Below are 14,050 nucleotides of genomic sequence, written 5' to 3'. Positions count from 1 at the left end.
GCCCACTTGCTAGTGTAAACTTCCCCAAAAGGTCAACAAGAAGAGGAATTTGAACAGTGGGGAAAGGGCTATCCTTAGCGAAGGAGCAACTTCTCTGTAGTAACCTAAGCTGAAGGTGGATGAGAAGGGTCCAGATAAAGGCAGATCTGCAACGTTTGATGCTAGGAAGATGGGGAAATTCCTTACTATGACTTTATTTTTTTTTGAAAATTCAGAACAGAATCATCAGTTGAGAATAAATGGACAGGAAAAACTGGAAGTTAAGGAAAGTGTAGAATGGTGGGAGAATTCAGAGAAAGGTAAATTTAGGAAAAAGCAACAAAAATAGTAAGGTTGTCAGCTTTGTTATGTGGAACACATACTGGAGCCATGTGTTCTGCTGTATTTTTTTCAGGAGCATATGACTTCCCAGATGCAGGCAGAGAGTCTGAATAACTGAGTTCTTCCAGGTTTGGAACTTGTCAGACATAAACACTAGGAAGAGAGAACATCAAGTGGGTTTGGGGTATAAGCAAAAATGTTTAAAAAATGATCACAGTGAAATCTAAATTGGACAAGTGAACAGTGGAAGAAAGGAAAGAATTAATGGACTGTGAAACAGCAGATAATCTGTGCTCTACAAGACTCTGTGAAATTGAAGAAGGGTGGTATTCAGCCAACAAATATTTGTGCCAAGACTGGTTGAGGTATTCATAAAACAGAGGTAAATAAAATAGATGCTCTAAAATGAGTGCCTTCACAGAGTTCACTTTCTAGGCTAGTGAGACAGTTAAATAAAATATATTGTGCATTGAATGGTGTAAGAGCTAGAAATGAAAATAAAACAGAGAAGGGACACAAAGAATATGTGTGTAAGTTGTGTATGTTGGGCAGTGAGGATTGGTAGGTTGGATTATAACAGTGTGACCAAAGAAACAGAAGTAGTTGAAAATCAGGCAGAAAGGACTGAGGATAGTCGTTAAATAGGAAGATTTGGGAATTTAGTGTCATTGGAGATGGAACAGTTTTTGATGACAAGGTTCAAGGTGTGGCCCTAGGAATAGGTGACTGAGGCGGAGTGAAGGTCCCTGGAGGTTGAGATCTACGAACTAAGGATCCAGTATTTAAATGAGCTGATGACAATATTGCAGAAGTTAGAACTAAGGTGGAATCTATTCTAGGCATCAATGGCATGAAAGAATGAGTGGAACAAAGTAGAGAGATTAGGAGGTGGGATAAAAACAAGATAGATGAGAGATGATGATACAGCTGAATAAAGTGCTTTTCAGAGGAGAGGTTTCTCTGCCTTTTGATTACAAATTTGCCTTAGAAAATAACAATAGAGCATACGAGGTTGTCTGAACCAGAAACGGGAGCAATAGACTAATTTTCTATTTTGTAAATAGTACTACGTCATGGTACTACGTCAATAGTACCATGCAAAGATGGACACAATAAAGGACAGAAATGATATGGACCTAACAGAAGCAGAAGATATTAAGAAGAGGTGGCAAGAATACACAAAACAACTGCACAAAAATGATCTTCAGGACCCAAATAACCACGATGGGGTGATCACTCACCTAGAGTCAGACATCTTGGAATACAGAGTCAAGTGGGGTTTGGGAAACATCACGATGAACAGAGTTAGTGGAGGTGATGGGAATGCCAGTTGAGATGTTTCAAATCCTAAAAGATGATGCTGTGAAAGAGCTGCCCTTGATACACCAGCAAATTTGGAAAACTCAGCAGTGGCCACAATACTGGAAAAGATCAGTGTGCATTCCAATCCCAAAGAAAGGCAATGCCAAAGAACGTTCAAACTACCACACAATTGCACTCATTTCACATGCTAGTAACATAATGCTCAAAATTCTCCAAGCCAGGCTTCAACAAGTATGTGAACTGTGAACTTCCAGATGTTCAAGCTGGTTTTAGAAAAGGCAGAGGAACCAGAGATCAAATTGCCAACATCCATTGGATCATAGAAAAAGCGAGAGTTCCAGAAAAACATCTACTTCTGCTTTATTGACTATGCCAAAATCTTTGACTGTGGGGATCACAAGAAACTGTGGAAAATTCTTGAAGAGATGGGAATACCAGACCACTTGATCTGCCTCTTGAGAAACCTGTATGCAGGTCAGGAAGCAACAGTTAGAACTGGACATGGAACAACAGACTGGTTCCAAATAGGAAAAGGAGTTCGTCAAGGCTGTATACTGTCACCCTGCTTATTTAACTTCTATGCAGAGTACATCATGAGAAACGCTGGGCTGGAAGAAGCACAAGCTGGAATCAAGATTGCCAAGAGATGTATCAATAATCTCAGATATGCAGATGACACCACCCTTATGGCAGAAAGTGAAGAACTAAAGAGCCTCTTGATGAAAGTGAAAGTGGAGAGTGAAAAAGTTGGCTTAAAGCTCAGCATTCAGAAAACGAAGATCATGGCATCTGGTCCCATCACTTCATGGGAAATAGATGGTGAAACAGTGGAAACAGCGTCAGACTTTATTTTTTGCGGCTCCAAAATCACTGCAGATGGTGACTGCAGCCATGAAATTAAAAGACACTTGCTCCTTGGAAGAAAAGTTATGACTAACCTAGACTGCATATAAAAAGCAGAGACATTGCTTTGCCAGCAAATGTCAGTCTAGTCAAGGCTATGGTTTTTCCAGTAGTCAGGTATGGTTGTGAGAGTTGGACTATAAAGAAAGCTGAGTGCTGAAGAATTGATGCTTTTGAACTGTGGTGTTGGAGAAGACTCTTGAGAGTCCCTTGGACTGCAAGGAAGTCCAACCCATCCGTCCTAAAGGAAATCAGTCCTGAATATTCATTGGAAGGACTGATTGAAGCTGAAGCTCCAATACTTTGGCCACCTGATGTGAAGAACTGACTCATTGGAAAAGAGATACTGGGAAAGATTGAAGGCAGGAGGAGAAGGGGATGAGAGAAGATGAGATGGTTGGATGGCATCACCGACTCAATGGACATGAGTTTGAGCAAGCTCTGGGAGTTGGTGATGGACAGGGAGGTCTGGCGTGCTGCAGTCCATGAGGTTGTAAAGAGTTGGACATGACTGAGTGACTGAACTGAACTGAACTATGTCCATCTCATTATATTAAATGAAATAATGTATAGAAAGTGTTTAGCATTGTTTTTGCTTAATAAACACTCAATATAATAATTTTTATTATCATTGGTTATTTAGGTAAACTGATTCTTTGATAAAATTCATGTCATTTTTTTCTTTCAGGTAAACATATAGGCTCAAATTAGAAATCATTAATGGAAACTTTCCTTTTGAAGTGTCGACCTTGACTTTGGACTTACCTTACATGCATCTACTTTTCCTTCCATGAATCCGGCACACAACATTCCTGAAGTTATCATGCCATCATATACATCCTTTCTGTTACACTCCTCAGTGCTTATGGTTTCTACCCTGGCTTGCCGTAGTTTATTTTGTGTTGGTCCTATTACACAAACAAATGAAAAAACAAAACATGTTCTTTGAACACAGCTATATCTAAGAGTCAGAAGACACATGAATTGTATATTCTTAGGAGTAAAAGCATTAGATTTTTCATTATTAATGATTGCCTAATTTTATTTTCTGTGGCATAAATGTCTACATGCAAGGAAACAGTACACATATATGTGGTGGTGGTAGTTTAGTTGCTGTCGTGTCTGACTCTTGCGTATTTGTGGACCTTCAAAAGTTCTTTGAACCCTCAAAACTACACACAATATTGTGTGCATATGACTTTTTTTCATCATTTTCCACATAAGGAAGTTGAGGCTCAGAGAAGTTCATTGATTTTCCAAAATCTACTCAAGTATAAACCAGGATACAAATTGCACAGGGCCCTGCTCTATGCTGTACAGTGTTATTTCAGAATGTCTCAAAGCATGAGAAACAAAGCAAATGCTGAAGATATACCAACAACATGACACCAGCAGAGAAGAAGGCCAGTGGTTAGGAGGAAAAAATACTGCATACGTTAGTCTCAAAACATTCACAAACCACTTCCATGTTTATGACCATTGTATATCCTCATTAAAATTAGGAAGAATTAAAACAAAACAAAAAAAAGCATATGAAGTATACGCAAGCCAGGAGTGTTTATATCTGGTGAATATACAATTTGTAGTAATTTACTTCCCTGTACTCCCATAGCATTTTGTTCCTTCTTAGAGTACCCAGAACCATCTGTTCATCTTATCCATGTTATTGAACTCTCCTCTGCCCCACGACTGCTACAAATAATTGTGAACTCCTCAAGGATGGGTATATGATTCCTTTTACTTTTTTTACTTTAACACACAGCACCTTGTTCTTCTCAGAGCCATACTTTCCTTCTCCAGGGGATTTTTCTGACCAAGGGATCGAATCCGGGTCTACTGCACTGCAGGCAGATTCTTTACCATTGGAGCCACCAGGGAAGCCCATATACGTTAGAAGCATGAACATTTTAATGAAAAGTCTAAAGAGGTATCCCCTAGATGGCACACTAGATCCCAAGATAAATTTGTACTAAGTAAATTACATTGAACAACTCACCATCATCTACAATGGATCCAAATCCTGTGACAAATACACCTGTTTTAGGTGGCAACTTTATGGATGAATCTGGGAGGCAAACTCTCTGAACTACATTTGAAAACTCAACTCGGGTATCAAGCTGAGCCAAAGCAATGTCATTTTCATTTGTTTCTTTACGGTAATTTTCATGAATGATAATTTTCCTCAAACTTCGTTGCACTGCAGGTGGTGTTATAGTTATACCAAAAGTAACGATCCATCTATTTGGGTCTTTATTTCTGCAAAAAAATAAAGAATACGATTAGTTATACTTAACTGTATCCTCTAAAAACAGTTGAGACAGTATTCTCAGCAACTATTGGAATTATGTCCCTGAAAAATTCCTATAGCGAGAGAATTTGCAATTGATGGCCTTATGTAAAAAAAGTGGTTAAAATACTGATGATACAAGTGAGAGTAGGAAAGCTCTTAAAATATTTCACAAGTTCTAAAATTTAAAAGAATACAATAGCTAAGTGGAATTCCATGCTGCAGTTGGAATAATAATAATGGGTACTATACAATTAGTTTCTCACATTTTAATTCTAACATTTTAATGTTAAATTAACATTTAATTTTGTTCATTAGAAACTCTTCAGATTTGATTTTTTTCTCTAATTTCAGTGAAGTGTATAGAAATTAATTTTGATCTGTTTTGGACATTATCACCCTAAGAGGCATTTCCTTCTGTATGAGGCATTCTCTCCATTCTTATTTTATGATTTAACCTGTTGACTCTTGTTTACTAGGTCTTATCTTGATCTTTGAGATAAAGTATAATTTGTCTTCTTCACAAACCCTCATGTGTATACAGGATTATTTCTCCACCCAGTGCCCATACCCTACCCCAATACTCAAGGGCTAAAAGCAGCCTTAACTCATTGCTGTGCTGTTAGAGCTCCCACTACCCTTTCATCTGCCCTGGTCAGTCCCTTTTACTATTTTTGAGGCTTTCCCTTAACACAGATGCTTTTCTCTACCATGAGATTACACTACAAGCAAATTCTGCATCCTTCTATCATCTCTTTACTCCCTGCTCTACCCTAAACCTCAGTTCCCTGTTTGTCTAATCAGCCCTTTCAAGAATGACAAAAATATATAGAAACTTGAATTCTCTCTGTAAAGGAAAATTATGTAAAAGGAAATTACACATAAGAGAATTTAAAAAGGGAATTTCCCTGTTCATGCAGGATTACTGTGCTGGTGAATCATAAAGCTTTAAGTGTAATGAAAAACCTGAAAGATCAGTGGCTTTCAAAGTACTCTGTACTGCCCCAGGGATAAGCAGGCAGAGCCTAGGGGCCAAGGAATTGGGGTATGCTGTTGGGGAGGGGGGGCTCCTCTCTCAGCTGCTCTACTTATTTACACTTTAAAGGAAGGTTTAATTGCTGATAGTAGTCTCTTATGATCCTTTGTATTTCTGTGTTGTCTGTTGTGATCTCTCCATTTTCATTTCTAATTTTATTGATTTGATTTTTCTCCCTTTGTTTCTTGATGAGTCTGGCTAATGGTTTGTCAATTTTATTTATCCTTTCAAAGAACCAACTTTTGGCTTTGTTGATTTTTGCTATGGTCTCTTTTGTTTCTTTTGCATTTATTTCTGCCCTGATTTTTAAGATTTCTTTCCTTCTACCAACCCTGAGGTTCTTCATTTCTTCCTTTTCTAGTTGCTTTAGGTGTAGAGTTAGATTATTTATTTGACTTTTTTCTTGTTTCTTGAGGTATGCCTGTATTGCTATGAACTTTCCCCTTAGGACTGCTTTTACAGTGTCCCATAGGTTTTGGGTTGTTGTGTTTTCATTTTCACTCGTTTCTACGCATATTTTGATTTCTTTTAATGCATATATATGGAATTTAGAAAGATGGTAACAATAACCTTGTATGCGATACAGCAAAAGAGACACAGGTGTATAGAACAGTCTTTTGGACTCTGTGGGAGAGGGAGAGGGTGGGATGATTTGGGAGAATGGCATTGAAACATGTATAATATCATATATGAAATGAATCGCCAGTCCAGGTTCTATGCATGATACTGGTTGCCTGGGGCTGGTGCACTGGGATGACCCAGAGGGATGGTATATGGAGGGAGGAGGGAGGGGGGTTCAGGATGGGGAACATGTTTATACCTGTGGCAGATTCATGTTGATGTATGGCAAAACCAATACAATATTGTAAAGTAATTAACCTCCAATTAAAATAAATAAATTTATATTTTAAAAAAATAAAGGAAGGTTTAATTCAAAGCAGAAATTTTAAGGATGAAGCATTCATTTGAAAACTAGAATTCTGGAATCTACAAAGACATATTACTTCAGTCCTTAAGGATCTTGTAAACCAACTGAGTAGACAAAACAGAAATACCTATCTCTTCATGCATGAAAAACCAGAAAGGGAGACTCAAGTAATAGGCACAGTTCAGCATGCTTTGCAGATAAGAACACTGAAATTCAGAAATTAAATGACTTGGCCAGGTACATGATGTATTCAGCTGGTTAGTGTCAGAGACAGATGGCCCAGGTCTCATGATATCCTGTCAAGAACTTTTCCCTATATACACTTGTTTCACAAAGACAGGGATCATTTTTCATGGGCATAAAGGTACTAACATTTGTCTTATATATGATTTTTTAAATATAGTATTTCTGTAGGAAAAAACATAAAATTTTAAAAAGTATTTGGATAATTGTGATATTGTCTTCAAAGTACCCTTATTTTTCCTTCACAATAGTGCACTTCATTATGCAATTATATGAAATTATATCACATGCAAAATTGATTCCTTCCTCTCCAGAATCATTATAATTTCAAACTCTTTATTATTAGTGGCAAAAAATATGCTATCACAGTTCTCACATTAAAAAAAAAAATTCCTCCTTAGAATCCACAGCCACCCTGGACTATCAAATTTCTCTGCTCCCATTCATTAAAAACTCCTTGAAAGTGGGGTCTAAACTCACTACATCCTATCCTTCTCTTTCTTTTCTCTCTCATTTTCACCCCTATCACATCATCACAATTTCTTTTATCAAGATCACCAGTTATCTCTGTTTTATCAAACTCAATGGCTAGTCCCTCTATATGTCTGCCCACACAGAAATGGAACTGGACCTGCTAGAACATGGATCTCAGTCTATATAGCTTGTATTCTTCACTCAATAGTTAAAGACTTTACATTCTGAGCTTATTTCTTTTTAATTCATGTAAGCAAATATCAGTTATAAATTTTAAAAATGTATGAAAAATGGAGGACTATATGAGCATGAGAAAATCATAAAGCCTTGAAAAGTTAGTGAGACTCAAGTTTACCTGAGCACGATGATATTACTGAGGTTGTAAATGCGTACATGTGAATCCTTTTTCTCTTTTTTCATGAGACAGTGACAATCAACTTAAATCCATTAGGTCATTCTCATTACACATCTACTCCATAAATAAAGGTGTAGGCATCTTAGAACAATTTGGGTGTTACCCTTAGAAGGATGATCAAGCACCACCTAGACTCACCAAGGATAGTTTCTTCTGAAAGGGTGTGTGAACAGGGTCATTGGCCAGGACCTTTTTCAGAACTTTTGTCTTTTGAGGGTTTAAATGGAAAAACTCTCTGTACCCTGATGTTGAAACCTCAGGGAAAAAAGATAGTGTGTCCCTGATCTTGGGCAATAGCGTGCCTGTGCACGTCTGTGTATGTGAAGTGATATAGCTAAGTGTTAAGAGTTACAACTGTGAAAGCCAACAGAGAGCTCTTTTCAGGTTTTGTAGGACCCATCTTCCACACTGTGAGGCCAGTGATATAGGTTGGTAGATCTCTCCCACCATCCACACACCTCTCTAGTCCAGAAAAGCCCACATGAAATGAAGTGAAAGTCGCTAAGTCATGTCTGACTTTTTGTGACCCCATGGACTATACAGTCTATGGAATTTTCCAGGCCAGAATATGGGAGTGGGTAGCCTTTCCATTCTCCAGGGGATCTTCCCAACTCAGGAATCGAACGCAGGTCTCCTGCATTGCAGGTAGATTCTTTACCAGCCCACATGGTTCTTGGATAATTGGAAGCTGTTGCTGCTAAGTCGCTTCAGTTGTGTCCAACTCTGTGCGACCCCATAGATAGTCCACCAGGCTCCTCCGTTCCTGGGATTCTCCAGGCAAGAATACTGGAGTGGGTTGCCATTTCCTTCTCCAATGCATACATGTGTGCTAAGTTGCCTCAGTCGTGTCCGACTCTGTGAGACCCTATGGACAGCAGCCCATCAGGCTCCTCCATCCATAGGATTCTCCAGGCAAGAATACTGGAGTGGGCTGCCATTTGCTTCTCCAAAATTGTAAGGGAGAGCTTCAAAAATGATACCTTTGCTTTTTTTTCCCCTATAAGTGGTGGTGGATGTTGATAGTTGGAGGATAGATGAAATAATTTTTTAAAAGTAAAAGTGGCAGAATTTTCCTTAAATATACAGAAGTTTAAATTTGTACATGTATAATAGTCTTTAAAATAATTTATGATGTAATAGAAAAAGATCGCATAGTTTCATGATGCTACATACAAGGAAACAGATGGAATGAGCCATAAGAATGGCTCTTTGGTTTGGTTTTCACCAAACCAAACATGATATATATTGAGAGAAGGGTGAGGGGATGAGTTCGATTGGGGCATGGAGCAGCCATTATGCATTTAGGGGATAGCGTCCATCTAGAGTGGAGTAGAGGATACTTTGGTGAGATTGGACTCTTCCCAGGCACTAAATTGATGGTAATTAATAACTGAGTAAACAAGACTCACAAGAGCTCTAATAAACTTACCTGCGGAAGCAGTGAGCTGCCGTGAGCAGCCACGTGTTACTGATGAGGCTGGCTCCACATTGATGGCCAGCCCCTATGAGCTGGAGGCTGGCCTGCCATGGCCACTCCCCTTCCAGAGCTGCTTCACTTCCTTGGACAATTCTTTCCACAGACGCAAATGCTGGTAATGGCATGTATGAAGGTGTCACCCTTATTCCACAGCCTGTCACAGAAACAAGTGTTACCTTGATTTCATGAAAACGAGGGGAAAAAAGCACATCCTGATTTGCATTGGGCGCAGATGCTTAGAGGGTCCATTAAACCTGTTGCTCTTTAACCCATTTCTAGTACTCAGTCTCTGGGGTTATTCTCTAGGGGTGCTACTATTCCCAGAGAGGTACAAAAGAAATATTTACCAACATTTCAAGGTATCCAAACCAGAATGAACTTCTGCCTCTATATGGAGCATATACAGATGAATAAATAGATAAGTAGATAGATAATTTAAGAGCATAAAAATGTGTAGATCCTCTGCTGAGAGTTTTCGATACATGTGTAGCAAAACAGTTTTTAAATGAGGAAACAAAAAGAACATAAATTACTGAAGGTAACACAGCTGGCAAGAGACAGAGTTGGATATTGGAAGGATTAGAAGGCTCTAAATCGAAATTTATATTCTTACTACTGAGAGAGTGCAACACTGAATGTCAGCCATGATTCTGCCTTGACATAAACCTGTACATTGTCTTTGAAACCTGAATTTTAACCATCTTAAATACTAATGACTATCTTGCTTTTCTAAAATTTAAAAAGACTAGTTTTTTTTTTAACATATTCTGATTCCCTGATAACAAATTCTCAGTTGATTAGACTTCAACCCTAAATAATACCTGATAGTGTATTAGTATACTTTATTAGTGTGCCTTCTAATTATTAATGTTTATATTTTTATTAACAATACACTTTTTGAAAAAGAGGTTTTATTAAGAAACAGATTAAAAAATAGTTGCTTGAAATCATATTTATAAATTTATCATAATTCCATCATGTAGAGTTTCTCCATTAATATGGTGCCACATGAGTAGAGTCTAATGCTTCCTCTCCCAATTTCCCCTAAAAATAAATGTGAAGGTAATAATAATAAAAATAATATCTACTAGTTATGATCCAGACTCTGTACATAGTGTTACATGCACTTGCCCTAATTTTAATAACTGTTATTATCTCTCTATGTTATTAGATGTTATTATCCTCAGACTGAAGATGAAAAATTTGAGTCTATGGTATTGCTCAAAGGCAAAAGGAACAAAATCACCAAAAATTAAGGAAAGATAAGAAAAAAATATATACACTTTGGAGGTAATTTTCAGTAACTGCAGTATTCAGTGGGTTGGTTTAAAAAACAACTTCTTGGACTGCCCAACCTATTTCTTTGAACCAGAACTGTGTGGAGAACCCTAACAATTCTGACAAAGCCACTGATATTGTGATTTTCCACACCAGAAGTAAAGCTATAATTCACCAGTCCCTCGCCAAACAGAAGCTCTAGTTTGAACCTTCCAGTCGTGACCCATCAACTCTTTTCTCTATGTATGCATTCAGAAGCCACAATGCCTGCACACCATCTCATCTAGGAACACAGGAAAGATGAAAAGTTCTATGAAAGTGTGGTTACTTCATGCAATGGTCTGAATGTGTACTCCCCAAATTTATAGTTGAAATCCCTAACCCTTAAAGGTGGTGGTATTAATAGGTACAGCCTTCCAGAGGTGCTTAAGTCATGAGAGTGGAGCTCTCATGAATGGATCAGTACCATATAAAATAGTCTGCAGAGGAACTCCTAGCCCCTTCCACCACTTGACTGTACAGCAAGAATCTGTGAGTAGGAAGTGGGCCCTCACCTCACAACAATCTCGGACTTCTAGCCTCCGGAACTATTAGCAATATATTTCTGCTGTTTATACACTACCCAGTCTGTAGTAGGTGTTTTTTTATAGCACTGTGATTGGACTTATGAAAAGGAATTTAAACAGAGAATGACAGAGTACTGGCACCCGTGAATGCTGGAGCTGGTGGTGCCCTAAAGTGGGTGGTTGATGGAATTTTTATATACTCTGTTTTTAAAATCCAAATTTAATCCTGCATCTAACTGTATGGCATGGCTAAGACCCTCTAAATAAGATGATATATAAACTTAGAAGACAGACATATCACTGAAAATTTTCCTCAGAAATTTTCAGAACTTGTGCTTGGTATCAGCAAAGATATTCAAGAAAACATGGCCTTAATAAAACAAAGGTAGCCAAACATAAGGGGAAAATCTAAGAGTACACACAACAAAAGAGTACACACAACAAAAGATTTGTATGTCAATCAAGAAAATTCAAGAAATCACAGAAATGTCATAACAGATAATAAATCCACATAGAAGAAGAGAAAATGTGACACCAGACGATTGAGGTAAGTGGTTGTAAGGAGTATAGATCTGATGAGATCTTTCATAATGCACTGAAACTGAACTGGAACTAGAAATAATGATTGTCATAGAGTTCAGTAAATGGACATTCAGATAATAAATCATTTGTGTTCCTGAGGAAGAAAAAAAACCAAACCAGTTAAAACAGAGTCAATCATCAAATTTATAAAGGAAGAATATTTTTCCAGGATGAGAAAAAACAGTGTACAAGTTGACAATCTCATAGTGTCCCAGACAAGGTTCAGTGTCAAATACACATCTAGATCTCTTGACCAAAAAAAAAAAAAAAAAAAAAGTTATAGGATAAAGATTTCCTACCTTCTTCCAGGAACCAAAAAGATAACCTAAAAGAATAAAAATCACACCAGCCTTAGACTTCTGCTCTATAACAAAACACTAGAAGAAGGTGGAATGATATATATATATATAGTTATTTGAGAAAATTTATGATCCAAGAATCCTATAAAACATTAAGATAAAGGCAATGGAAAGAGATTCTGATATATGCCACTTCTCAAAAATACACCATCTATGTAGTTGTCTTATTGAAAAATAACTTAAAGATATAGTTTAGCAAGCAAAAAGGTGAATTCAAATCAAGACTCAAGAAAGGGAAATAGTAAAAGTATAACAAGAGACTTTGACCCTGAGGCTGAAGTTCCGACACTTTGGCCACCTGATGTGAAGAGCTGACTCACTGGAAAAGACCCTGATGCTGGGAAAGATTGAAGGCAAAAGGAGAAGAGAGCGGCAGAGGATGAGATGGTTAGATAGCATTACTGACCCAATAGACACGAATCTGAGCAAAGTCTGGGAGATAGTGAAGGACAAAGAAGCCTAGCATATTTCTGTCCTTTGGGTCACAAAGAATCAGACATGGTTTAGTGACTGAACAACAATCAAGCAAGAGACTTTAGTGATGGGTAAATGACTGTGACTGTTGGGATAAAATGGAACATATTGTTTTGAAAAAGATTAGTAATAGAGTATATAAAGTTTGTGCTGGTGCTCAGTCATGTCTGACTCTTTGCAACCTCATGGACTGTAGCCTGCCAGCTCCTCTGTCCATGGGATTATCCAGGCAAGAATGCTGGAATGGTCTGCCATTTCCTCCTCAAGAGGATCTTCCTGAACCAGGGATCGAGCCTGTATCTCCTGTGTTTCCTGCATTGGCATGTGGATTCTTTACCTCTGAGTCACCTGGGAAGTCCATGTAAAGATTAGTGATAAGTAAAATGTGAAATTGGTCTTCCCAGGTGGCTCTAGTGGTAAAGAATCCACCTGCCAATGCAACAGACATAGAGATGCAGGTTTCATCCCTGGGTAGGGAAGATTTCCTGGGGAAGGGCACGGTAACCCACTCCAGTATTCTTGTCTGGAGAATCCCATGGACAGAGGAACCTGGAGGGCTATGGGCCATAGGGTCACAAAGAGTTGAAAACGACTAATGGAACTTAGCACACATGCATGCAAGAAATTAGAAATATAGCTACATATGTTATGTATGTAATATCAAGAATACTATGTAATTTTTTACCACATTCTGTAAGTCAAAACACTGAAAATTGTATTTGGCGTAAATGTATAAATTTAAATGTCTTAAAATGTCAACAATAATAAAACATAATAAAAAGATTAAGTGGTTTACAACAGAAAAAAACAGCTCAGGATTACTGTTATGATCATTTTGAAATACAGATATCAAATAATTATACATTGTACATTCAAAACTAATACAATGTTATATCAATTATACCTCATAAAAGAATGTGGTAAATTCTACTTGCAACTTTCTGGGCTTTTATTAATTATCTTTGCTATGAAATAGACAGTTAATCATGGGCTTTGGAACTTACGACTATTGAGAAAATTCCTCATCTTTTTGTTGTCGATAGCTGGAATAAACAAAACATGAATTAGTTGGTGGAAGTGTATGTTCCTATTTTCATGTGATTTTGTTCAAATGGTTACTATAAAATGCCTATTGCCCAAAGAATCCATATAATATATTTTTTGTAACCAAGAAATATATAAATAACCCTCTACTCTGATTTGGCTCAAAAATGTATAATTTTACTCTAAAAAGGTAGCATTTTGTTTTCTGATTTTCACTAAGAAACCAAAAAACAGAAGTTAGGAAATGAGGAGAGAATGATTAGGATAAATGTCCATGATTGATTTCTGTGGGAGCTCCAATAAAAGTAAGGGAAACAACCTCTATTCCCATCACAATTGG

At 37.6% G+C, this 14,050-nt stretch overlaps 1 protein-coding gene across 2 annotated transcripts in view; it reads right to left on the bottom strand.

Moving 5' to 3' along the window:
• TMPRSS11F (transmembrane serine protease 11F) overlaps positions 1–14,050 on the bottom strand; it is a 96,624-nt gene that overhangs the window by 7,548 nt on the left and 75,026 nt on the right. For both annotated transcript variants that reach the window (XM_044945832.2, XM_025289986.3), the window contains 4 exons: positions 13,671–13,709; positions 9,360–9,561; positions 4,544–4,803; positions 3,313–3,455 (listed from right to left, as the gene is read on the bottom strand). In XM_044945832.2, coding sequence (XP_044801767.2) covers positions 3,313–3,455; positions 4,544–4,803; positions 9,360–9,561; positions 13,671–13,709 — 644 coding nt within the window. The remainder of the gene's footprint in view (positions 1–3,312; positions 3,456–4,543; positions 4,804–9,359; positions 9,562–13,670; positions 13,710–14,050) is intronic.

Source organism: Bubalus bubalis, chromosome 7 (genome assembly GCF_019923935.1).
Source record: "Bubalus bubalis isolate 160015118507 breed Murrah chromosome 7, NDDB_SH_1, whole genome shotgun sequence".
NCBI classification, from domain to species: Eukaryota; Metazoa; Chordata; class Mammalia; order Artiodactyla; family Bovidae; genus Bubalus; species Bubalus bubalis.
Note: the sequence above shows the minus strand (reverse complement) of the source record. Positions and strands in the feature narration are given on the sequence as shown.